General features: G+C 45.4%; 1 protein-coding gene across 7 annotated transcripts in view; it reads right to left on the bottom strand.

Annotated features, from left to right (window-relative positions):
* Positions 1-25,352, bottom strand: part of RGS6 (regulator of G protein signaling 6) — a 544,877-nt gene that overhangs the window by 36,725 nt on the left and 482,800 nt on the right. For all 7 annotated transcript variants that reach the window (XM_082733462.1, XM_082733461.1, XM_082733459.1 and 4 more), the window contains exons 13-15: positions 20,527-20,637; positions 14,200-14,325; positions 6,510-6,696 (exon numbers count right to left, since the gene is read on the bottom strand). In XM_082733462.1, the coding sequence (XP_082589588.1) occupies positions 6,510-6,696; positions 14,200-14,325; positions 20,527-20,637 (424 nt within the window). The remainder of the gene's footprint in view (positions 1-6,509; positions 6,697-14,199; positions 14,326-20,526; positions 20,638-25,352) is intronic.

The raw sequence follows: 25,352 nt of genomic DNA, 5'->3' as shown, positions 1-25,352 counted from the left end.
GTCTAGCTTGGAATTATAAGACCTTGGGAATACTAGAGCCATTCACTTTTGTGAATTCACACACATAAATATGTAGCACTTTTTACTCAAAAAAACTGTCAGGCCATTAGCTCATCTGGTTTCTCAAAAACCCTTAGAGGGCTCTATGGAAGCCATCACCCTCATTTTCTAGATAAGAAAACCAAGGCATGAAAGGTCAAGGTGCTTTCCCGGGACCACATAACAGGTGAGTGGCAATGCAGGTCGTCCGATGCCCCATGGTTGAGAAATAGAGAATTTAATCCATAGCATAAAGAACTGAGTCCTTAAAACAACAACAACAACAAAATTCATGGCCCATTTTCTTTTTTTCTCCCCTTACAAAGCTAAATCTGTGAAATTGGAACAACACAGCAAACAGCTGAGGGCTATGGTCACAGCCCACAGACCTTTATGGAAGATTTGGTCTTGGCCCAAATTTTCAAAAAAGCCAAATGGATCAGCAAAACACAAGTTGCAAATGCAGGGTCCGTGCTGACGGGGTGTCTCGTGAAATATTTCCACAGGAAGCAAACACTGGTAATTAACTTTGTAACAATGCATGCGGTCAGATAAAAAACAAAATGCTGGGAGAGAGCGGCCACCGCACCCCAGTCCTCATTTCAAAGGAACCCATAAATCTAGCTGACCTTTCTGGCTACTGACCCTAATAGTAGGGCACACAGTCACGGGTCTATGGCACTCTGAGCCCCCCAGTGGGGGCTTCTGAGAAACACTTATGACCATCTGAAGAAGCCACTCACACCTCCTGATCCCATAAAGGAGGATTTCCAAGGGTTTGGGAGTTGTTATTCCCACTTTGCAGATGGGCAGAATGAGGAAAGCAAACTTAAGGCTTAAATGTGCTATCCTAGACAGAGCAGGTAGCAGAAGCAGTTTCAGAGCCTGCTTCCTGGCTGGACCCTTCTGTAGAGAAGGGAGGTTCCCCAGCTCTCAGCACAAAAACCCAGCCCTCAACAGCTAGCTATCCAGGGACAGTGTGATCTGAGGAGCTGACCCTTGGCCCAGGGTCAGGAGATATCAGTGCAAGTCTAGACTGGTCTTGGGCTGCTAAGGAATTGAAGCAGTTTTCCTTACCCGGAAGCTTTGGAATCACACCTGTGTGTCTGGGGCGGGCGACTGTGTGGACCAGAAAGGGAAAGTAGTGGGAGCATTGTGGCACCAGCTGACTTTCTCAGTCTGTTCTGTGAACTCCAGTCCTTACTCAGACTGATTCGCTACCACACCAAGAGAGAGCCCCTCTGACCTTCTCTCCCAAAGAAATGGAAGATTAACCCCTCCCAACCTGCTAACTTCTACCTTTCTGGGTATCTTGAAGCATTTCAGTGATTTTTATGGTTTAGCACAACGGTCTCAAGCAACAGGCCTCAAACTCACATCTGGCCCCTTATTTCTTTATGGGTTGTAAGCTAAGAATGGTTTTTACATTTTTAAATGGCTGAAAAAAATTAAAAAAAAGAATATTTCATGAAAAAGCATATGAAATTGAGCTTTCAGTAACTATAAATAAAGATTTTTTTGGAACACAGCCATATCCCCTCCTTTATGCTGTTTATATTGTAATGTTGTTACAGTGTAGCTGTTTTTACATCACAGAACTGAGTAGTGGTGACACAGACCATACGACCCACAAAGCCTAAAATTTATACTGTCTTGCCCTTTATAGAAAAAGTTTCGTTTTTAAAAATTGAACCCTGGCTTGGTGTAAAAGGCAGGCTACAGAATCACCCTATTTGCATGATCACCCCGTACACATAAATTGAGGAGGAAAATACACTAAAATGGGCATTGTCTCTGGGTGCTAACATTACATGAAATTATTTGAATTTTTTCACCAAACATGTTAAACATAAAGGTATAAAAATATTAATCACATTAGGAAAATACAATAGTAAGCATTTATTCTATTTTAGTATAGGCCCAATCATTTTAGTTGTTGATGTGCTTCATTTCACCTGGTCCCCTTTCCATCCCCATGTGTGGGGACCCTGGTACCTTTGTTACACAAATGAGGAAAGGAAGACCCAGGGAATTCAAGTAACTTGTCCAAGGTTACACTGCTAGTTAGAAACACATTGTATGTGGGCCTTCTTTTCACTACATATGTATCGTGCACCCCAATGTTCATAGCAGCAATGTCCATGATAGCCATATTGTGGGAGGAGCTGAGATGCCCTTCCACAGATGAATGGATAAAGAAGATGTGGTCCATATATACAATGGAGTATTATGCAGCCATCAGAAAGGATGAATACCCAACATTTGCATCAACATGGATGGAACTGGAGGAGATTATGCTAAGTGAAATAAGTCAAGCAGAGAAAGATAATTATCAGATGGTTTCACTTATTTGTGGAACATAAGGAATAGCATAGAGGACATTAAGAGAAGGAAGGGAAAAATGAAGGGATGGGGAAATCAGAGGGGGAGATGAACCATGAGAGACCATGGACTCCAGGAAACAATCCGAGGGTTTTAGAGGGGAGAGGGATGGGGGATGGGTTAGTCTGATGATGGGTATTAAGGAGGGCACGCATTGCATGGAGCACTGGTTGTTATACACAAACAATGAATAATAGAACACTACCTCAAAAACTAATGATGTGGGGCACCTGGGTGGCTCAGTCAGTTAAGAGTCTGCCTTGGGCTCAGGACATGATCCCAGGATCTTGGGATCAAGCCCTGCATTGGACTCTTTGCTCAGTGGGGAGTCTGCTTCTCCCTCTCCCTCTGCCACTCCTCCTTCTTGTGCTCTCTCTTGCTCTCGCTCAAATAAATAAATAAAATCTTTTTTAAAAAAACAAAATAAAACAGAAAAATCCCCAAAACACCAATGATGTACCATATGGTGACTGACATAACATAATAGTAATAAAAAAAGAAGCACATTGTATGTTTACAGTGGAAACACACTTAAGAACAAAAGGGAACAGGTTGAAACAAGTTTGCTTAGAAAGTGTTTTATTTGAAATCCAGGATATTGACCCTAACATAATGAGGAACTTAGAGAGGCTCTGAGTAGCCTCTCTGAGTCTATTCTGCCTCAACAATGAGGTATCCTTTTTGTGGAAGTACCTGAAAAACCACAGAGCACTGTACTAATGTTTATTTAGAAACTTGTCAAGGCACAATCTGCTGACTTCCTAAGATTTCCTATCCCACCTTTCTCAAATGAAAAACAATATAAATGTCAAGAAGCGAGGACTGGTTTACTAAACCATGGCACTTCCACACAATGGATACTATGCAACAATTAAAGAACCAGGCGACAATCATCTTGTTACTGCTAGTGTGGGTGCTGTAGCTCCGAAGCTGCTCTGTGATCAGGCAGGAGAAAGTGAATGAGTAATGACGTGAGGTACTAGGGCCATCATCTGTGGCATCCTTGAGAACCGAGATTCTCAGTATAGAGAAAGGGGGTACAATATAGAAAGAAGAGGTTAAATAAAATCCCCTGTAATTTTCAATTTGAATAGAAAGTATAAGTAAGAACTTATGACATATTTTTAATCACCACCAAAACCCACTAATTTCCTAACTCTGTCCATTGAAAAGGTCTAGAGAGGATGACCAACCCAGGAACAATGAGCACCTCCAAGTGCCTAGATTATTGTCTCTAAGAACCATTTCCCACAAAGAGAAACTAGGGATCCTAGGAGAAATGGCTGATTCCAGGTTTGGGACAAGGTCTGGAAGATCTTAGCTTCCTTGTTATGTGGATGACATCAAAGGTTACCAGGACCATGTAAAAAAGAGCCAATGACTGAGATGGCACAATCCAAGCACCAATAAAAATAATAAGCAAAATGGACTAAAACACACCAAATGTGTTTAAACCTATGAGTTTACAAAGATACTAAAAACAGAACAGGAAACCCTGATTGGTCATTGGAAGATGATAGTAAACTACTCATTATTTTGAAAACTAAAAAATAAAGGGAAAAAGCCAAACACTTATCCTATCTTTCCTATATAAATTGTATTATTGGATGCTCTAATAGGAGCTATATTTGATTATTTGTATTTTGGCTATTAAATGAAGTAATTAACTAATGGATCTAAGCAATAAACATCAACAGCTGCTAAAATCACTAAAAGAGAAAACTATACCTTATGTGCCTTCTGACAAGAGAGTACAACATGGTTTATGAAGCAGTTTTGCCCACAGACATCAAATGTAAATCCAACTAAATATCTAAATCAAACTAATTTGTAGGAAATACGGAGGATAGAAGGACATGTTAAACAGCACCACAGGGCTGCCATAAAAGAAATAAAAATCCAGGCTGTGGGACTCTCTACAGGGACTCTCTTGTTATGAGAGAGAAAGAGAGAGAGAGACCGACCAAACAAGCAGGGCAAGTGGCAGGCAGAGGGAGAAGCAGACTCTTGTTGAGCAGGGAACCCAACATAGAGCTCAACCCCAGGACCCTGGGATCATGACCTGAGCTAAACGCCTACACTTAACTGACTGAGCCACCCAGGCACCCCTGGATTCTGATTTTAAATTAAAGGTTAGGGGCACCTGGGTGGCTCAGTGGGTTAAGCCGCTGCCTTCAGCTCAGGTCATGATCTCAGGGTCCTGGGATCGAGTCCCGCATCGGGCTCTCTGCTCAGCAGGGAGCCTGCTTCCCTCTCTCTCTCTCTGCCTGCCTCTCCGACTACTTGTGATTTCTCTCTGTCAAATAAATAAATAAAATCTTTAAAAAAAATAAATTAAAGGTTAAAAAATGGCATTTATACCACTGCCATAAATTTGAACATTTGCATATAACATATATATGTTATAAAGAAAATGTTGCTAATTTTTAAGGTGTGACGGTGGTGTTAGTAATGCTACATACTAGGTATTCACAGGGAAATGATGTAATGTCACAGAGTTGCTTTAAAATAACCTAATGGAAGCTGAAAAAGTAGGTGGGGATACAGATAAAATGAGATTGGTCCTATACTGGTGATTGCTCAGGTTGGATATTGTTCTGCTCTTTCTACTTTATCACATGTTTACAGGTTCCCATACTAAAAGATTCAAATAAATCCTTCCTTCCAACATCTGGCTCGTCGGCTGGTTCTGACGAGTATCTCAGGTCTTGTATTTCATGAACGATGAAGAACTGAGCTGTGTGTTCCGATCATTCATCTGAGGGGCCTCTCTATGACCCAGGGAGCTCCTACATCACTTTCCTCTCCAGAATACATCAGTATGCGCTTGGGAGCACATACACAGACACATACAAAAAAAGATCTCTCATGATTTAAATATTTTGCTTTGAAGCTGCAAAGAGTTATGAGAGGGTTGAGTTTTCATCAAGTAACAACATGGAACTCTGTAGAACCAAATTTGCCTGGCACCAGCATTCAGTGGAGCTCACGGCCAGAGGAAAGGAAAGACAGTTATAGGGTTGAGCTTGGGCGGTGCTTCCGTTTAGAAGTTCTGAGAAAATAACCAGGCAGATCCGGATGACAAGGGACATTGGTTCTGTTCCCATGCTATTATTTGCATCAGTGCCACTGAGTTTCCTAAATTGGATAATAATGTCTGTAGGAAAGCGATGGAGGCCAATTCTCTATTTGGGGACCCCACAGGTGAGAGAAATGAAGAGGGTTGAAGAGACAAGCCTGAAGCTTGAAGCCCCATCACCCCAGGTGTAGGATGGGTGAGAGGGAATCCCAGTTAGGGCCTGGAAAGTGGACAACAGACTGGATGGTTATCTTTAGAAATGTACCTCTCAGCCCTCAAGGTAAAGCATGTTTAGAGTGGCTTATGTGGCTTCTGCTTCTTTTGCCAGCCTCCCCAGCATCTGCACCCAGTTGTAGCATCCAGGCTTAGGAGTTCCTCCCGTGGCCTTTCTTAAACCTTAAACCTTAAACCTGAGACTGACCCCAGCTCTCCAACTGGTAAAATTCCCCGTTCTTTTGTCTTTCTGCCCAACGAGCCCATAACCTCCTTGAGGGCAGGGGTTCCGTCCTTCTTAGTGGTATCTCATCACATAGCACAAGGCCTGGGATAGAGAGGTGCCCCCCAAAGAGTAACTGCAGAGTTGAACGTCACGATGGAAGTAGAGTAAGGAGTGGTTATGAGCTGGGCTTCACGGTGAGGTGAGACTCACGGCCCTGCCCGCTCCCTATACCCACTCTGCTGATGTGGTGTTAGGGTTTCTGGATTCTACTACTGACTTATTACAGGACCTCAGATTTTGTAAAACACTTTGAGATTCTCCTGGAAAGGATAACACCTATAACTAAATGTCTATCTCTCTGCAACAATGTAACTGATCCAGGAAGACAATACTAGGAAGAATTTCACTTTCCACTTACCTGGAATGGTTTCCCCTGATGGCTTTACAATAATAAAACCTGAAATTCTAGCGACACACAATGACTTGGACCTATATGAAAGGGTGAGGTGGTGAAGTGGACAAATGAACACTAATTGAGTAGATAAGAACTAATCGAGTAGATAAGCAAACCTGGGCATCTTCGAATGTGTATCTCCCTCCATCTTTGACGTTTTGACTGGTTATCTCGTAGCTGTGAGAATCCAGGTTGATTGCGCTTGGGGCCCCTGGAGCCAGGAACTCTTGCCAGATTTCTTCTACCCTCTTGGCCACATCCTGGAGGGGTTGTTTCTTGAGGTCTTGGACCGCCAACCAGAACCTGGGAAGCATAAAGAAAGTCATTTCCACGGCGCTCAGCCTCTGGACTCTGCTGGATGTGGTCCCAGAACACACGGCCCATCAAACTCGTTCTGCTGCATCTCCAGACTCCCCTGCTGCCGCGACCTAAGAGCAAAGATGGTCGGGACTGCTGGAAATTCACAGGGTGCTACAGTATTGTGGAGAATTGAAAGGAAGCGCCCATTAGAGAAATCATTGTACTTCTGGTTACCAAGAGGTTTCTTTCCTTTACATCAAGGTTTCTCAAGCTCTGCACTATTTCCATGTTGGGCTCAACGATTCTCTTTTGTGAGGCTGCCCTGTGCATTGTAAGATGTTGAACAGCATGCCTGGCCTCTACCCACCAGATGCCAGTGGGGACCCCTCCCCAAGTTGTGATAACCAAAAATGTTTCTAGGTACTACTGAATGACCCCTAGGAGGTGAAATCCCCTCTTGGTTGAGAGCCAGTGCTCTCCACAGGGGCCCTGACACAGAGAGTATGAATTCGTTTGTCATATCTGGTTGGGATCAGTTTGCAGCATCAAAATGAAGGAAATCACAGAGGCGGAGAGAAGCTTGGAATCGTAATGAATATCTGAGCTGGAAGGACCCAGCTATTCATGTTGCTGATGGAAAAGCAGTCAATTTGCAAGGTCGGTGTCCAGCATGATGCTTAGCATATAGTAGGTGCTCAATAAATGGCTGTTGGCTTGAAGATGGGCTCCTGAGGAATAAAGCTAGAGAGGCACTCATGGGCAACCTCTATGCCAAAAGATTCTCCAGAGAGCACTGGAGAGAAAACCTCTAGCTCACATCCATATGTGCTTTTCATGAATTCCTCAGCATCAGCATGGCAGCGGCTGTTGGAAGAGCTGGGTGTGAGCTCTTTTCTGCTGAGGGCAGCAGCAAACAGGGCTAAGCTTGGACAACAGTTCCCTGGTCGTGAGGATGATTCCTGAGGCAGCCCTGGGGAGGGCTTGCAGCAAGACCCAGATCTGGGTAGCACACTTTGTGCCTTGTGAACAAGACAGGCCAGTGTCCCCATCAATGAGACATGAGGACAGGCCCCAGGCTATGTGGTTGGCACAGCCATAGCATTCACACGTACGCCAGTCAATGAAAGGGCAGGGACAAGAGAAGCTGGACCACAACACGGTGGAAAGTGTGTTCAATCTGTCATCGAATTGCACCCAAAGTAAGACGTACTTGTTTTTCCCTTTTCCTTTTCCTTTTCTTTCTTTCTTTCTTTCTTTTTTTTTTTTTTTTTTAAAGGTTAAGCATGTTTTTCTGTTGCTGTTCTTAGAACTGTCTTTGGAGCCAAGTGCATGGCCCAAAGGCGCCACTCAGTGGCCAACTGTGGTAATACAGCTCCATTTCCACCAGGAGAGAGGTGTGTGTGCCGGGGCTTCTGGAATCCCAACTCTTGTCATGCTTTGCCATTTGGGATTCTAATAATCCCTTTAAAGAAAATCCTCATGGTTCCCTTGTTGGTCCTGAACAGCCAGAGTCCAGGAAGGAGATTTAATGACCTCACTTGACCAGAAGACCAGGAAACACAGTTCAGTCCTCATCTTGACTATGCTGCTGTCTTGGAATTGTACCTTTCTGGGCATTCCTTCCCCCATCTGTAAAATGGGTATGAAGTGGGTGGCGGGATATGTGACGTGGGTCTCCAGAAGTTCCCATCCAGGTGTAACAGAAATGCTTTCAGTTCCCGGGGGTGAGAGCTGTGGGGAGGTCAAAGGGGACGGCCACATGGTCAGTACCGGGCTTCCTCCTTGGGTGGCTGGGCGTTCTCTCTGTGGGGAGTGGGGTTCTTCCACCTCCCAACCCCATGTCTCAGGGTCCTCAGGCCTCTCCGTCCCACCCTCGACGTCTGCTGTGGAATGAAGGAGGTGACCAGGACACAAAGATGAACATGGTCATCTGGTGATGTCTTTGTCAGAAAGGCAGGGTGTGATGGGCAGGTGAGAATTAGGAAACCCAGCTCTGAAGAAGCAAGCTGCTGTGGGTTTTTCAAAGGACCGGAAGGAGTGCTCGTGGGCAACTCACCAAAGATGGAGTCAGTGAGTCTTTGGCAGCCACGTGCTGGGGCTGACGTGAGAAGGGCCCTCCCTCAGGGAGTTGTCTCTGGGGTGAGTCCCCTGGGGCTGGAAGCAGCGCCTCTGGGCCAGCATCCTTCCCGAGCCTACCCAACCCTGCAGTTTCTCACACACAGGGATGGTTCCTGGGCAATTTCCTGCTCCCTCAATCAATGTCATATGGGGGTCACCTTCTGTCACTTTCTGTCCCTTGTTTCGGGCTGCTCTGAGGAGAAGCTCTCAAGCTCCGGGAAGGCCCAGCAGCTTCTGAGCTCTGCAGACTCCTGCGGTTCCCAAGGCCTCAGAGTCCCTTTGGCAGAATGTCTGGGAGCCGCAGTCATGCCCATCACCTCAGCGGGGTATAAAGAAGGTCTGAAGTGGATGTCCACGGAGATTCCAGAATCCCATGTAACAAACTTGTACATAAAAATTAAAAGGTTCCTTTTGCCACAAACCAAGAATTTTTCAAAATAAAAGTACAAGAAGAAACCACGGGCCTGTTCGAAGACGAGGAGGAGACGACATTCCTCAGACAGCCATCTTTCCTCCCTGCCCTCACAGGGACCCTCTCAGCCTTCTGTCAGCCTTGCAGATGACCTGCCTTATCCTTCTCAGGTGACAGCAAAAATGCTGTCACAACAGCATCCTGACATCCTGTATGTGTTTACCGTCCCCGGCTTCGGTGAACCTCTGTGTCAATTTGAAATTCAGAGCAGGCTCCAGTCTGCCTTTGCCATCTGTGAGCCCACTGGCCTGAGGCAGGAGCGCGGCGCTCGGAGCCCCTGGGCCCCAGTGGCCCAGCCACTCGCCCCTCTCTGGGGCCACGGAGCTCCCCGCCACACACCCCGGGCGGGCTTGAGGCCCGTGGAGGCTGGGGCAGCTTCTGCCTTCTTGAAGCCTGCAGGTACAGGTACCGCTCCTCCCTGAGGACGCCAGCCAGAGCAGGGGGACGATGCCAGCAGCGGCATCAAACCCGCCCGTCCTGCACTAAGCCTCTGTGGCTTGCAGCAGAAGGGCTGTCATGACGGGCAGCCCACAAGGACTCGCTGGTATCAGGGAGACCATCTGTCCCGCTCCGCTGGAGTCGTCAGAGCGTGGGGAGGCAGCCCGCGCCGGCATGGGGTGTGCGGCGATGGCTCAGGAATGCAGGCCTGGCTCCGGCCTGGGTAGGGAGCCCATGGGGGCTCTAGCGCCCCCGGGCCCAGCAGCAGCCGTAGTGGGAGGGCGGTTCCAGGGGTGGGTGGTCCCCGGACTGCCCCGGGTAGCCCCCTCTGTCCCCAGGACCTCAGTGCTGGCAGGGAGTGGGATTTTCTCCTCGAGGCTGGCTGGAAGCAGGAACAGCAACGCAGCCACTGTCCCTCTCTTGCCAGGGCTTCTGGGCAGCCCCTCAGTTCTTATTTCCCCTATTTTTTTTTTTTTCTTCACAAACTAGGATTTTCACGGCTTGGAAAAATCTAGCTTTTCGTTCATTCCCAAAGAAAAAGCAAACTCGATGCTGAAGGAAGGCTTTCTGTGCCCTCTGCTGGTCAGCAGAGACTCAGGAAGGACAGAGGCAACTTGACGGGGTCCCTGGTGGGGCGGGAATCCTCCAGGGGGGCTACTGCAGCCGCCAGCCCCAGCCCCGCGGCCGCTGAGTTCTGTGTCTTCCAGCGGCAGTGGCTGAGCTACCACAGATTGTCACGGCAGCGCGTGAGCCACCTCTGCTCCGATGAATCATGTGTTTGGTTAGTGGTGAGTCCTGCTGGGCCTCATGAACCTTCGCAGGTCCTCCCAGGACCCGGGGCAACTCTCGGAGCCGGGAGCTTTCCAAGCAAACCCGGCAGCTCCCCCGTGCTCTCTTTAATTGCTTCTCCCTTCAGCTGACACTGTGTGGAACTGGGATAATCAATCTGCAGGTTAGAAGAACAACCACGTTCTCTCAGGAGACGTTACAGCTCATAAAAAATGTACGGGCAACGCTCTTTGCTGTGGGTTTTGAGTTTTAACTCGTGCCCTGCCGTGCAGAAGGGGGTGTCGCGCCAGGGAGGGAGCAAGATGGGCATAGGGGTGATGGGGAGGGGACAAAGGTGGACAAGGGACTCCTGTCACCATTCTGGGAAAGCGCACAGGGAAGGGAGGACGAAGTCAGATAATGCACTCGACGTCCCTGCGAGAATTCTCGCCTTCTGGGTGACAGCCCGTGGGCATTGTACAGGCCCCCAGCAAACGGTTACCTTGGGGCCCCAGGCCATCAGAATGGAGCCCTGGGCTCAGATCGGGGTGCCACCGAGAGCGCGGGTTCTCACGCCCTGCAAGGCGCTGGGCCCCCAAAGATGAGGCCCCTCCCTTCTCAGCTCACCATGAAGGGGGACTTGAACTTATGTCTTATTATCACAGACACCTTCCCTTAAAGGATCCAGGGTGATGCTTTGCTGTTGTGAGAGTGACTTCTACGTCTCTTTGGGGCTCCTCTGGGCTGCCCTCTCAAGCTCTGGTACACGTTCAACCACGTGGCTACTTCACCAGGGCCGTGCAAAAATGTTACCATCTAAGTACCCCTTTTGCTCTTCGAGTGATGCAAAGGCATCTGGGGGACGAGATGGAGATGCCCTTTGCAATGGATGAGGCTGAGTTCTGGTTGTTTTTTTTTTCCATCCCCGAATGCCAGTTGCCTGGGCTGCTGATCCGTCCTGGGGAGAAGGGAAAACTCCCAGCGTGCCCAAAGCCAACACGAGCAGGACCCCTGGGTTATGCCACGTTCTTCAGCTCCAGGGGGCACCATTCACAGGGAGCTTGCTGAAGGCCCATCTGCGGGGCGCCCATGGCCGCCCTGCTCAGGGGAGTCCTTGGGCCCTGGGTCACGGTGGCTGCTAAGCCACTCTCTGTGGCTGGAGGACTGACTGCAAAGGGGAGGAGAGGAACCACCTGGTTAGGGATGACCGAAGAGTCCTAAGTAGTTGTGTGATTTCAAACCGAACTTTCCCCCACGTATCCAATTATGCTGAATATCATAAAAGTGGAACTTGGGTCCCCAGAGAGGATTTTATAAGCTCGTGGGCTGTACTTTTCAATCTCTGGCTGTTCTATTGTCTTTATCCTCTCTCCTGTCATAGATCAGAGGGGTCCCTCTCTAAGTGTGGATCTATGCATTCACGCTGGGGGTATAGATGAGTCACTGACACACTCCCGAGTGCCCCTCCCCCACGCCTCTTCCACTCAAGATTGAGTGTAGCCTCCTGCCACAGGAGGAAGGAGCTGGTGGAGGCATGGGGGGCTGGGGGGTGGGTGGCGAGCAGGGGATGGCAGGATGAGGTGCCCAACACCTGCCAGGGACAGACTCCTCCCTGCCCTCCTAACCTTACAAGTAATGCATTTTCGCCGAACACGTGTGGCTCTGGCTGCACTCAGACTGGGCGCGGAGAAGGGGCTGAGCCCGCAGATGTTCCGGCTCAGAATGACCCTCAAAATGACCAGGATCTGGTCTCTGTAATGGTGCAGGAGGCAGGAGGGTCATAAGGCCACGCATAGTCTGAGAAATAACCAGGTGAAGTCGCTTCTAGACGGCTCTCTTAGACCGCTTTCTTTGGGGGGGGGGGTCCCGCAGGGAACAGAGATAAAAAGGAGAATTTGGAAAGACTCCTCATGGGGGTCTTTGGGCTCCGTGTGGGTCCCAGGGCTGAGCCTGTGCACAGAGAGGCCCCGGAATGCAGCACTTGGGACCAGGAGGGCGTGGCTTCCGAAACTCCACCCACCTCCTCTAAGAGCAGCCTGGGGAAGGAGGCTGGTCTGAACACCACCCTGAGGGAGAGTCTGAGAGCCCAGGCCTTCGGTTACAAATGCCTGCCTAGGAATTGAAGCAGAGCTCTCAGGTGTGTTCAGGACAGTGCCGCTGCGTCAGGAAAGAACTCCTGTGTCCCGACTGGGCCTCAGGTGTGCAGCCTTATCTGCTGTACCGTAGCCTCCGGGTTGCCTAGAAAGGCATCGGGTGCATAGGGTTAACCGGGACCCACACATCCTGCTGGAGCCGTGTGATGTGGGAGAGCCCGCGGCCACGCTGTGGCTGGTAGGGTCTTCTCGCTGAGAACATTCTCCCTCCTTCCAGTTTGTCTATCGGTATCCTGTGTATTCTTGCAGGTCCGGCTTAGGACTGGCTACTCCGGCTCACATTCATCCCTCCCTTTTATTAAACGTTTCCAAAACAGTTCCTAAGTTTATACTCATTGATAGTCATTTAACGATGTAATTGTTTCTTGTGTTTTTTTCCTCAAGCGCCTACAAGATCACTGGAGACAAGGATCATGCAGTTTGCCTTTCTTGCATCCCTCAGCCGACTTCTGCGAAACTTGATGCAGCATATGTGTGGGGAAAAACGGCACCTGACCGATGAATGGGACCGATGTGGTTCCTGCTGCCAAAGAAACAACACGGTCTTTGCACGGTAACATCGGAGCGGACAGTCCTTTGCCCACAGTATATGCTCTGACTTTTTAAAGTTAAAAAACGTTTTAAAAAATGGAATAAAACCACCCTTTCTGAGAAAGACACCACTGGATGATGGGAATTAACTTTGCATGCAAAAAAAAAAAGAACCTGATGCCAAGAAAAAGGTCCTGAGCTTTCCATCTGAGAAGTCACCAGTTAGCTTGGATCACTCGGGAGCTCAGACCCATAGGTCTCTGTTGATTCGAATACAATGGAAACCTGAATAAACCACAAGTTCCCTAGCCTTTCCTGACAAAGACCCCTCCCTCTGAATGCTTTCCTTTTCCTCGCTCTCTCTCAATGGGCCTCCTGTTTTGAAGGTTTTGTTTTTTTCTTCAACTGAACAGTGATTATTAATACATCAATGCATTTCCCCCATCTTGATTAGCTGGAGACCAAGAGCGATGATCGGGTGTTCTCATTGGCAGCAGGTGACCAGAGCAACTGTGACACGGTGTTGATTGAATCCCCCCCCAAAAAGGAAAAGCACGTTTTTGTTAGCTTTTACGGCTATGTCTCCAGACATTGGACCATATCTACTCTGGCTTTTTGAAATTCTGAAATGAGTTCCGGGATCCCTCTTTTTTCTAGCGAGCTTGTCAAGTGTTGGGGACCCCTGCCCGAGACGTTTTGAAGGAGAGGGTCTCTGAGCTACCTTCCCACTCCACAGCTCCCTGGTTCTCGGTCATCAGACCCACTGGATCATTTGCTTATCACCGGAGACATGTTCCCAACAACTTGAACAACTGTCATCTGGACTTACGGGACAGAAAATGCGGGTCTGGGGAAGTGGTGATGCGGGGATACTGGAACTGGGCATCAAGTTCATCCTCCACTTCTGTCTTGGCCAGATTAGCGGGGGTGTGAGTTTTATTGAGAAAGGGAGGCGGAAGGGGAGACTGAAGGTGCACATCTCCTCATACACACTCTGCACACGGAGGCAGCCTTGGAGAAGGTTACCTGAGGTTTTCTGAGCTGAACTCGGACTCCAGGAATCTCCGGAACTGGTCCTGCCCCACCTGGTCCTTTAATACCTCGTCGAAAGAGAAGCCCCACCTCTTGACTCGCTGCTGGCTGGGCTCTTTGCTTTTGGGGAGAACAAAGGTTATAAAAAATGATCAGTGCTAAGCAAAAAACACTGTGTCTTATTCCCTCTGCCAACTCGAATCTATTTTGCTGCCGCATGCCGAAGGGCAAGGTCTCAGATCTAAGTGATGGATTCGATAAAACCTGCACAAACTCCAGTTGCCGACTCGGCACAACCTCAGCCAATGGTAAAGTGTCTCTTTAGACAAGGCATTTCGAAGGGTCCACATTTAGGCGAGAGTTCCCCCGGAGACCTGCCAAGTGGCTGCTGTCTACAGGGAGGGAAACAGCCCTGTTCACTTGGCTTCGCTGGACCCTGCCTGTCCACTACCGCCCAACTCTCGACTCTACAGCTTCTCATCTTGCTTAGATCCAAGTGGCATCTGAGCAGTCAGAAACGCATCAGCTCCTCCAGGATGAACCCTACCAATTGCGTAGAGGCAGACTGTTGTGTCCATGGAACAACCGTCTGGTCAGCCTCTCTGATGTTCTGGGTGTTGTTCTGAGCATCTTATTTCTGCTAACTCACTGGGTCCTCACAACTGCTCTGTAAAACAATGTACTAGTATTGGCCTCATTTTACAGATAGGGAAGCTGAGGGCTGTGATCGCCTGCCCAGAGACACACTGGGAAGTGTGGAGTCAAGACGAGTCCAGACAAATGTGGCTCCAGAGTGCAGCCGTTAGCCTGATAGTGCTGTCCCACACCCATGTGACCCTCCTCAGACCAAAGCAGGGGTCGGTCTTATTCTTTCGCTCTGGGAGGATGAGACTAGTTCCTTCAGCTCTGCCTTTCCGTTTGCAGTTCACTCATGTACTTAATCCCCTGACCCTTCAGGTAGCTTTGGGTCTAGGTCACAAGCCGCACTCTATAACCGCCATATGCAAAGAGTGGTCTGGGGACCAGCAGTGGACTCTTAAGCTCAGTCTCAGACATGGGGAATCAGAATTCACAGCCATTGAGATCCCTGGGTGAGTTAAATGCTCACTAAACTTTGAGGAGCATGGGTCTGGCAATACTTATTTTCCTTCTTTTTAAAAAACTGACACATAGTTCTTATTATCTCTAACAGGCATTAAGTGAATAAAATCATGGAGTTGATATATTCTCGTGTTTGTCTTAGACAATGACAGTGAGGAGGGGGAAGAGGGCATAGGTGTTCAAAGGTTTGGAAAAACAAATAGGCTCAGCCAAGTGTGGCCCAATGGAAATTTCTGCTACGATAAGAGTATTCTGTATCTCTTCCCTCTGTCTGGAAGCCCCTAGACCCATGTGGCTCTTGAGCACTTGAAATATGGCTAGTGTGACCGAGGAACTGATTTTTATTCTTATATTTATTTATTTATTATGTTATGTTAGTCACCATACAGTACATCATTAGTTTTTGATGTAGTGTTCCATGATTAATTGTTTGGGTATAACACCCAGTGCTCTGTGCAATCCACGCCCTCCTTAATACCCATCACTGGACTAACCTATCTTCACTTCCCTCCCCTCTGAAACCCTCAGTTTGTTTCTCCAAGTCATAGTCTCTCAAGTTTCCCCCCCCCCCGATTCCCCCCTTCATTTTCCCTTCCTTCTCCCAATGTCCTCCGTGTTATTCCTTGTGCTCCACAAGTAAGTGAAACCATATAGTAATTGGCTCTCTCTGCTTGACTTATTTCACTTAGTATAATCTCCTCCAGTCCCATCCATGTTGATGGAAAAGCTGGGTATTCATCCTTTCTGATGGCTGAGTAATATCCCATTGTATATATGGACCATATCTTCTTTATCCATTCGTCTGTTGAAGGACATCTTGGCTCCTTCCACAGTCTGGTTATCATGGACATTCACTTACACCATACATGATGATTTTTAAATTTTATTTCATTTTAAATTATGAAAGTTTGTCCGTTTGTTTGTCTGACAAACCAAACCCTCACTGCCAGAACTTCTGATTTAATCATCCTAGGGAGGGGACTGGGAATTGTTTTTCTTGTTGTTTGTTTTTTATTTTTTATTTTATTTTTTAAAGATTTTATTTATTTATTTGACAGATGGAGATCACAAGTAGGCAGAGAAGTGGGCAGAGAGAGAGGAGGAAGAAGGCTCCTCGCTGAGCAGAGAATCCTATATAGGGCTCAATCCCAGGACTCTGGGATCGTGACCTGAGCCGAAGGCAGAGGCTTGAACCCACTGAGCCACCCAGGTGCCCCTGTTGTTTGTTTTTTAATAAACTCTCCAGGTGCTACTAATGTATGGCCAGAGTTGTTGGCCAAGAACTTCACTTATGAAAACCAACAGTCCTTCAAATTGCTGGGTATATGAGAAGATGGACGTATCTGCTCTGAACGGTGATTAGTCACAGTGACAGATTATGTGATAAATGGCCCCCAATGAAACCCACTATGTCAGAAATAGAGGGGAAGTACGAAACCCAAACCAAACCAAACCTGTATCACACCCTCAGAGGAATTTGAGAGGGTAAATATCAAAAGAACAGGGCAGGCTGCTAAGAAGAAGGGGTCCAAGAAATATTAAGAATTCCTGGAAGTGAAAAGCATGACTGTCACCCAGCCCTCCCAAAACTCAGTAGGAAAAAGAAAAACTCATAAAGTATAAAATCACAGAATGGACATTACTGAACACCAAGCTGAAGGCTCTGAAGAGGAAGTCAAGGAATTCTATCCTTGAATATAGAATAAAAAGACCAAGAGATGGGAATTATAAAAGAGAAAAGATAAAGAGAGATGGCTGTTCGATCCCAGAGGCTCAGAGTTTCTACAAAAGGATTTCCTGAAAAGAGAGGATAAAACAGAAAAAAGAATATTACTGATTAAAAAAAGGGGTGGGGGGAGAGAGCAAGAGAGAGAAAATCCTTGAGTTAAGGAAAGATTTAAATTCTTGGATCAGATTAGAAGGGATGACATAGGGCCCATCTAAACTATTAGAAAGCACTGGGTGTGATGCATAAACAATGAATCTTGGAACACTAAAAAAATAAAATAAAGTTAAAAAAAAGAAAAAAAGAACTCCTAGAAATAAGATACTCTTCTACCAACTATTTTTCTTTTAACGTTGATGGAGAAGCGTAAGTCCCAAAATGTTGGTTTAAAATGTATCAGTCTTGGGGTGCCTGGGTGGCTAAAAGGGTTAAGCCTCTGCCTTCAGCTCAGGTCATGACCTCAGTGTCCTGGGATCGAGCCCTGCATCAGGCTTTCTGCTCAGCAGGGAACCCGCTCCCCCTACCCCTCCCCGCCCCGCGCGCCTCCCTCTCTGCCTATTTGCGATCGCTCTGTCAAAGCGATAGGTATGATATCAGGCTAACATACCTATCAAGAAGAATGGGACTTGGAGGAAGCAAAGGGAAATTCCTATTTTTTATTTTACATACTTTATTATTATTTGTATGGTTGATGCCATTAATTAAAAATGAAAACATTTATAGCAAATATAAATAGAATAGAAACTAGAGTAAGGAAAGCTAATACAAAACTTGATAAATAAAGCAAAAATCAGGGAAGAGGAAAAGAAACAAAAAGAATGAGATTTGGAAACCATGAAATATCAGGAAAAAGATAAAATACATAATCCAAGTAACTATAACTTTTTTATCTCAATGTCTAAAGCAAAACACGCCGCTAGAAAAGTGGGTGAAGAACACAAAACAGTCTAGTTCACGAGAGAAAAATGAATATCAACCATGAGAAAAGATTCTCAAGTCTTTTAGCAAAGTGAAAAACATGAGATTTTTATTTTAACTTATCACATATGTGAAAATGACAAAGACTGATAATGCTTGAAGATAATACTTGAGTCGGTGAGGAATGTGGAGAAATGGACACTTTTAAACTGTGGGCAGGAAATAAAATGATATTATTTCGCTTAAGAGAATCTAGTCATATGAGCTAAAATAAAAATAAACATGTCAGTCTTAGCAATTCCACTCTTGGAAGTTTATCCTAAAGTAGTAATTGGACTTGTGTACAAGGATGTTCTTTGCATCATTGTTTACACTAGCAAAAAGAAGAAGAAAGAGGAGGAGGAGGGGGAGGAGGAGGAGGAGGAAGAAGATACAACTTTAATATTTATGACCTGCAGACTGGTTAAACACATTATACTATACTCTTGCAAGGGGACACTATGTGTTATTGAAAAAGTTAAGGCAGATTTATATGTGTTTACAGAGAGAGATTCCCATGATAAATTAATTAAAAAATTACGGGACAATGTATATATAATGAATCCCTTTATGCAAAGGGTATGATACTGCATATACATGAGAATCTAAAAGGAGAGACTCTGAATCAAAGTTTCCCAAACTTCCTGAGTTCATGGCACCCTTAGAGTCTCAGTTACTTTTTCATGGGACCCCTGGGCAAAAAACCCCACGTAATAGCTTTGTTTTTTTCAATAGGTCCAAAGGACTTAATATGTATTTATGTCCTAAAACTTAGTAGCTATAAAGTATATATAAATGGAAAGAAAAAACAATGTTTACTTCATTCTTAAATAAGCACAACGTGTCCCTGCTGAGCACTGTACCTCTTCTCAAACTTTGGAATCAGGCTCGACCCCAACATGCTCGTTTTCTGTTCCATTTTGACTTTTGTACAATACTTGCCTTTTATCAGCAACTGCGCTGAAAACCCAGATTTGCAAAAAAGGAATGTCATGTGAAATGCTGAAAATGGTGAAGTACTTCAAGCTAGTAGTTTACACTGTATCAGATGCACGGCAGCCATCACCATGCTTCCCTAGAGGATACAGAATATGCCGGGGTGACCCTGTGAATTCCCTGCAGGGGCCCAGGGTGCACCGGCTCCGTTTGGGAACCATGACATTAGACTGTAAGCAAAGATTCTTTCTGGAAAGTGAGATTAGATGGGAGGGAGAGAAACTTTTCTCTATTATGCACATCTGAATAGTTTGAACTTTTATTATAATAAGCAAAATATAAAAATAATAAAAGACTTTCATTACTTTCTTAAAAGATTTTTAATTGTTTTTAAGACTCAATTTATTTATTTGAAGGAGAGAGAGAAAGCACGCAAAGAAACGAGTAGGGGAGAGGAGCAGAGGAGAGGGAGAAGCAGGCTCCCCAACGAGCAGGGAGCCCAATGTGGGGCTCAACCCCAGGGTCCTGGGATCATGACCTGAGCCAAAGGCAGACGGTTAACTGAGCCATGTAGATGCCCCAGACTTTTATTACTTTTTACAAGTTTTTTTTTTTTTTCATTTCCAGAAAAGAAACCAGAAAAAGAGCAAGAGTGAAGGGGAATGAGGGAGATACAGAGAAATGAAAAATGAAATAAAAAGGCTTCTAGCCGAGGGGCAGAGGGTGCCAAGGCACACCACACCAGGTGTGTCTGTGCACTTCCCTTGGTGACTGTGAGTCTGGTCCCAGTCCCTCTGGGCTTTGGCTCCTGGGCTGGTAAATGAACGCCCTACCTTCCCTCACAGGCGAAGAGCTACTTTTAGTCACTCCCCAAGAGCGGAGTGATGAAAACCACAGCTCTGGAACCTGTTGTCTGGGTTCCGACCCTAACTCTGCTACCCACTCGCTGAGGGACCTCAAGCAAGCTCATTAACTCCTCTGTACCTCAGTTTTCCCATCTGTTCAGTGATGAGAACTCTGTTTACCTATTGTAAACACTCTTATTGTTGCTGCTGATGCTATATACAAGCAAATTGGTCGACAGATTTTTTTTTTGTCCCTCCAGCAATCAGAGCTAGGATGTGTTGGGGGGTGCCTGGGTGGCTGTCAGTTGAGAGCCCGACTCTTGGTTCCAGCTGGGGTTCTGACCTCAGGGTCATGGGATCGAGCCCTGCCTCTGTCGAGCTCTGCGCTCAGCAGGAAATCTGATTCTCTCTCTCTGCCTCTGCCCACCGTCCACTCTCTCTCTCTCTTCTCAAAATAAATAAAATATTAGAAAAAAAAATTTAAGACTATCCCTGTTCTCACGATATCCAATGGTCAGAGAGAGGTCAGAGGAAGGCACTGGGGATCCATGTACACACCAAAGCTACAGAGAGGTAGAACCCTATGTGAGCAGAACTTACTTAGGAGGTAACTAGAGGGGTTTCTGTTCTAGTGATAAAAACAGTCAAACTGAGATAGGAAATAATGTAATCTCACTATCATGTGATTTTTTCCCCACATCTCTTTCCTTCTCAAACATTAAAACTTTTTTTTTTTTTTTTTTTTTTTTTTTTTACCTCATCTCTATGTCCCATAAAGTGATATCATCACTGATCCAGGGATTGGATGGCTCGGCCGGCGTGATCAAAGGATCATATTCCACATACTGTTCTGTGTAAGCAATTAAGCTGCAGGAAGAAAGCAAAGAATGCTGCTGAGTTCCTGTAAAAATGTTTTCTTTTTTACACAAACATTCTAATGGTCTTTATAGAATTCTAAGTTAAAGGGAATCACCTTTACTCCCACTTCTGATGAATCCAATTGTTTCCACTTGTGCTTATTCCCTTTTCATGACGAATGTATCATTTTTGCATTATGCAGTCATAGTACCTGTAGGCATTTTTTATCTTTTTCCCACTTTACTCTGGACCTGGACCCTGGCTGCACTAGCCTGACTGATACACAGGTCCAAACCTGCTTGCGTATCACCTCTCGCAGAGACCACGGCTCTCAGGGCATCTGGGTCATAACGAGGACACTAGAGTCCCTCCAGGCTGTCAGGCAAGTGTTCCCAGCTGGGAGATTTCCTTATTACAAAGACTAAAATCCTGATAGACCAAAAGGAGGTAATGCATTATAAGCATTATTCCACAAAACAACTTAGTTTTTCCAGTTATAATTCAAGCAGCTGCATTATCTTTCTAAAACAATAAAATAGTACTAAATGATTTCACACACACACACACACACACACACACACACACACACACACACACACACAAATAGCAATTTTAGCAAAAAAAAAAAAGGGATTTTTTTCTCCTATCCCTTTACACAGACTTATACTTTCTACCCTTCTGTTTCCTTTAGCAGTTAGCTGTGTATTTCTAAATTTGGTTGTTATAGTTGTTCTTGATTATCAATTTTAGATGAGGATTTAACTTTCCCTTCAGGAGTCCCCAACTCCCCCACCACCTCCCCCCACGATCCTCCTAAGAGACATATAATACTTTGGTAAATCAATATTTATTATTGTCCACATTATTAAACTAGATACAAATTGTATTTTGCTACACTGAGACTCTTCAAGGGTTCTAACAAATCTGTAAAACATCTCTAGCAATAGTTTTTCCATATCTTAAACACATCACAGGATCGTGGTTAGTTCTGTCTCCCCCGCCTCCTAGAGGATTTCTCTTCGAAGTCTCGAGTCCTTTCTCTCCAGTCTGGACCGTTGGCTCTACACGCCTGATGCAAAGTCACCGTCCTGGGAAGTCCTTCATTTTCTCATGGAGCCCTTGCTTTTCCAGACTTCACGTCTGTTTACTGGCTTTCCTTCCTGTTGTGTTGAAATCCTCCTCGAGTAGTTTCCTAAGAAAGGATGCACAAAGGCTAACTATTTCAAGTCCTTGCGGGTCTAAACATATTTTTGTTTTATCTTTATACTTGGCGGATGGTCCTGGGCGCAGAACCCCAGGTTAAAAATCATCTTCCTTCAGGGTTCTGAGGGCGGGCTCTACTGTGCTTTCTGGCGTCCAGTGCTACTGCTGAGAAGTCTGGATCCAGCTGCTTTTGCTACCGTCTTTCTTCGCTGGAAACAGAGCCTTCTCTTCTTGTTGCACTGCCCTGAGATTTCACCCCGGCCCTTGCTGGTTGTTTTTATTTACTGTGCTGGGTATAAGGTACAAGAGATTTAAAAAAAATTTCCCAGAAGTAATATTTCTTGACTAATTTCATTCCATTCATTTCCTTGGTCTTCTCTTGCTGCAATTCTTTCTAGGAGAACATTGGACCTTCTGGATTGGTAATCTAATTTTCTTAAATTTGCCTTACCGTTTTTCATCTTTTTGTCTTTTTTGCTTGAGAGTCCTTTCCATCTTGTTATTTATTTATTTGCTTTGAATCTGGGCTATCACTTTAACTTTCCAGAGTTCACTCTTGTTTATCATAGATCTAGTTCTTGATGTATGGATGAAATATCTTCTGATATCTGATATTAATATTTCTTCTTTTTTTAAAAAAAATATCTGTTTATTTTAGAGACAGAGAGAAAGTGTGAGTGGAGGCGGAGGGGCAGAAGGAGAGGGAGAGAGAGAATTTCAAGCAGACTCCTTGTTGAACACAGAGCCCGTGGTAGGGCTCAATCCCACAACCCTGAGATCATGACCTGAGTCGAAATCAAGAGTTGGACCCTCAACCGACTGAGCCACCCAGGTGCCCCGATATTAATATTTCTGAGGATATGAATTCTATATTTTTATTTTCTGGGTTTTTAAAAATAGTTTTTGGTCCCTCCAAGTCCCATTTGCTCTTTGTTTTTATCATACACTATCACACTGGGGTTTCCCTTGAGTGTCGGGAAAATCTCTGGACATCCACTTGTGTGTAAGAGTAAGATACAAAAACCTGCTTGGAGATTCAGTGTGTATGGTGTGTATGTGGACAAGGGTTTATTGTCAGATCATGGGTAACTCACTAGACTTTTCACTAGAGCTCCAATGAGGGATGTGGGGACTTTCCCTGGAGGACATTGATTTTTCTCTAGAGCAAGTATAAGCAAACATTGTCAGCAAGACTCCGTAAATATTTCAGATTTTACAGGCCAGATGGTGTCTGTTGCAACTACTCAGCTCTTCTATTGCAGCAAAACCCAGTCATAGATAATTCATGAATCAATGTGCGTGACTGGGTTCCAATAAAACTTTATTTGCAGAAACAGTAGGGTGGAGAAGACTTGGCCCATGGTTTGTAGTTTCTTAGTCTCTTGCCTGTGGGCATATACATTGAGTTCCTGGAGGGCTAAGAGCCAGGCAGAGACAGGAGGGAGGGTCCCACTGTTCACTAAGTTGATCCTCAATTAATTTTCTGTTTTCACCTGGCTATTTATGATGTGAGGCGCCTGAATTCTGAACTGATGTTGACTCAATTTCTCTGGAGAATAAACTGTTCATCTTCTATGATGGTAGAAACTAGGGAGAGATAGTTTCCTAGTGGGGCAGTTACCTAGGGATCCAAAGATCCAGAGACAGACTTTGCCCATTCCTCTGGGTTAGCCCCAGGTTTTATTCTTGCTCTCCATGGTACCTTCAAAAGCCAAGACCAAATTTTGTTGGGCAATCTGGCTCACTTTGTTACAATACTGACACTTAACACACAGGTTATAATGTTCTTCGCTCTGTCCTCAACCATCTTGTTTTCCTTTTTTTTTTTAAATTAAATTTTGAAATATTTCAGGAATACAGAAAGGCGTAAGAATTGTAAGGACATCATCCTTGTTCTCGCCACCCTATTAAAAAAATAATACAATAGAGACAGGGGCCCATGGTTATGCCCTAATTCCATAGACTCTCAAACTTGGAAAAATTTGTTGAACTGGTTAATCCATTAATTTGTGGACCATGTCACTCGTATCATTTTTATTCCTTTACTGACACACTGCTTTTGAGGAGGGAGAGAAGAGAAACATAAGTCCACAATATTGTCTTGAGTGAACTTGTTATAATTAATATGATCATTTCCTTTATAGCAGACACAGATTAAAAAAAAATTTTTTTTTTTAGTATACATAATACTGTAGTAGAACACCATTGTTCACATAGGTTTTTCCATCTTCTGGGTTATTTATTTAGAATTAATACCCACAGGTGCAATTATTGGGCCAAAAGGTATGAATATTTTTATGGTTATTGATCCACCATAAAACTTTTCTCCAAGCACTGCCAACTTGAGTGTCATCAATCTCTCCTGAAATGATAAATTCAGAACCACAGTTCTTACTACTGAATTGCAGAGGGTAAGCATGGTCAATTACTGCAGAAAGTGTGAAGAAATTAGCCAACAGCTGTAACTCACTGCCAATCAGAAAGTGTGGTCCACAAACCAGCAGCATAGTGATCACCTGAGAGCTTGTAAGAAATGGAGAATCTCAAGTCCTACCCCAGACCTACAGAGTCAGAAACTGCATTTAAACCAGATTCCCCAGGTGATTCATATGCACAGCAAAGGCTGAGAAGCACCACATCTTATTTGATATTCTGAGGGGTTCCGGTCATTTTATTCATCCAATCAAAATGGAGGAGCCTGGGATACTTTCAGTTTTAAACAGGGCTCCAGATTTTCCCATCATCTCACAGCCTCCTCACTTTTCCAGGTGTGGTCTGTTGCCCAGCAGGGGTGTAGGAGGAGCATTGGTCCAAGCTGGAAAACCTTGGTTCTCATTCTCGGGTGAACCATTTGAGTGATCTTTGTCAAGTTCGCCATGTTACATAATGGCCTTGTGGAGCACTCAGGACCATTTGAGGAAAAAAATGGAAAAGTATTTCAAAAGAATCTTCCAAATCTTCTATACACGTAAAATATGTGATTGCAACCACCATGTGCAGTGGAGGCATGCTGTCCTCATAGGAGCATAAGGTAGGCAGTGTGCCCAGATGAAACTTCATCCCTAAGAACTCTGTGGCCTCTCAAGGCTCTGGGGCAGCACTGTGGCAGGAAGGGTGCTGTGACATCTCCATAGGGAGCCATCCCTTTGCCACTTGGGAGAATTCCATTCTTTTTGAAAGAAATGGATTGTACATTAAGGTACATAATAGTTTCCTAGGGCTGCTCTAACAAATGACCACTTACTTGGTGGCTTAAAATGACAGAAATCTACTCTCTCTTACTTCTGGAGGCTAGAATTTCTGAAATCAAGGTGTCAGGAGGCCTGGGCTCCCTCTGGGACTTGAGGGGAAGAATCTGTCCATCCTCGCCTCTTCCAGCTTCTAGTGGCTCCAGGAAGTCCTTGGCTTGTGGATGTGTAACTCCAATCTCTGCCTTTGTCTTCACATGACTTCTCCTCTGGGCCTTGTCTTCTTCCCTTCTCTCTCTTACTTGTTATTGGATTTGGGGTGCCCCAGAATAA

The sequence above is a fragment of the Mustela nivalis genome, assembly GCF_964662115.1.
Source record: "Mustela nivalis genome assembly, chromosome: 6".
In the NCBI taxonomy this organism is placed as follows: Eukaryota; Metazoa; Chordata; class Mammalia; order Carnivora; family Mustelidae; genus Mustela; species Mustela nivalis.
Note: the sequence above shows the minus strand (reverse complement) of the source record. Positions and strands in the feature narration are given on the sequence as shown.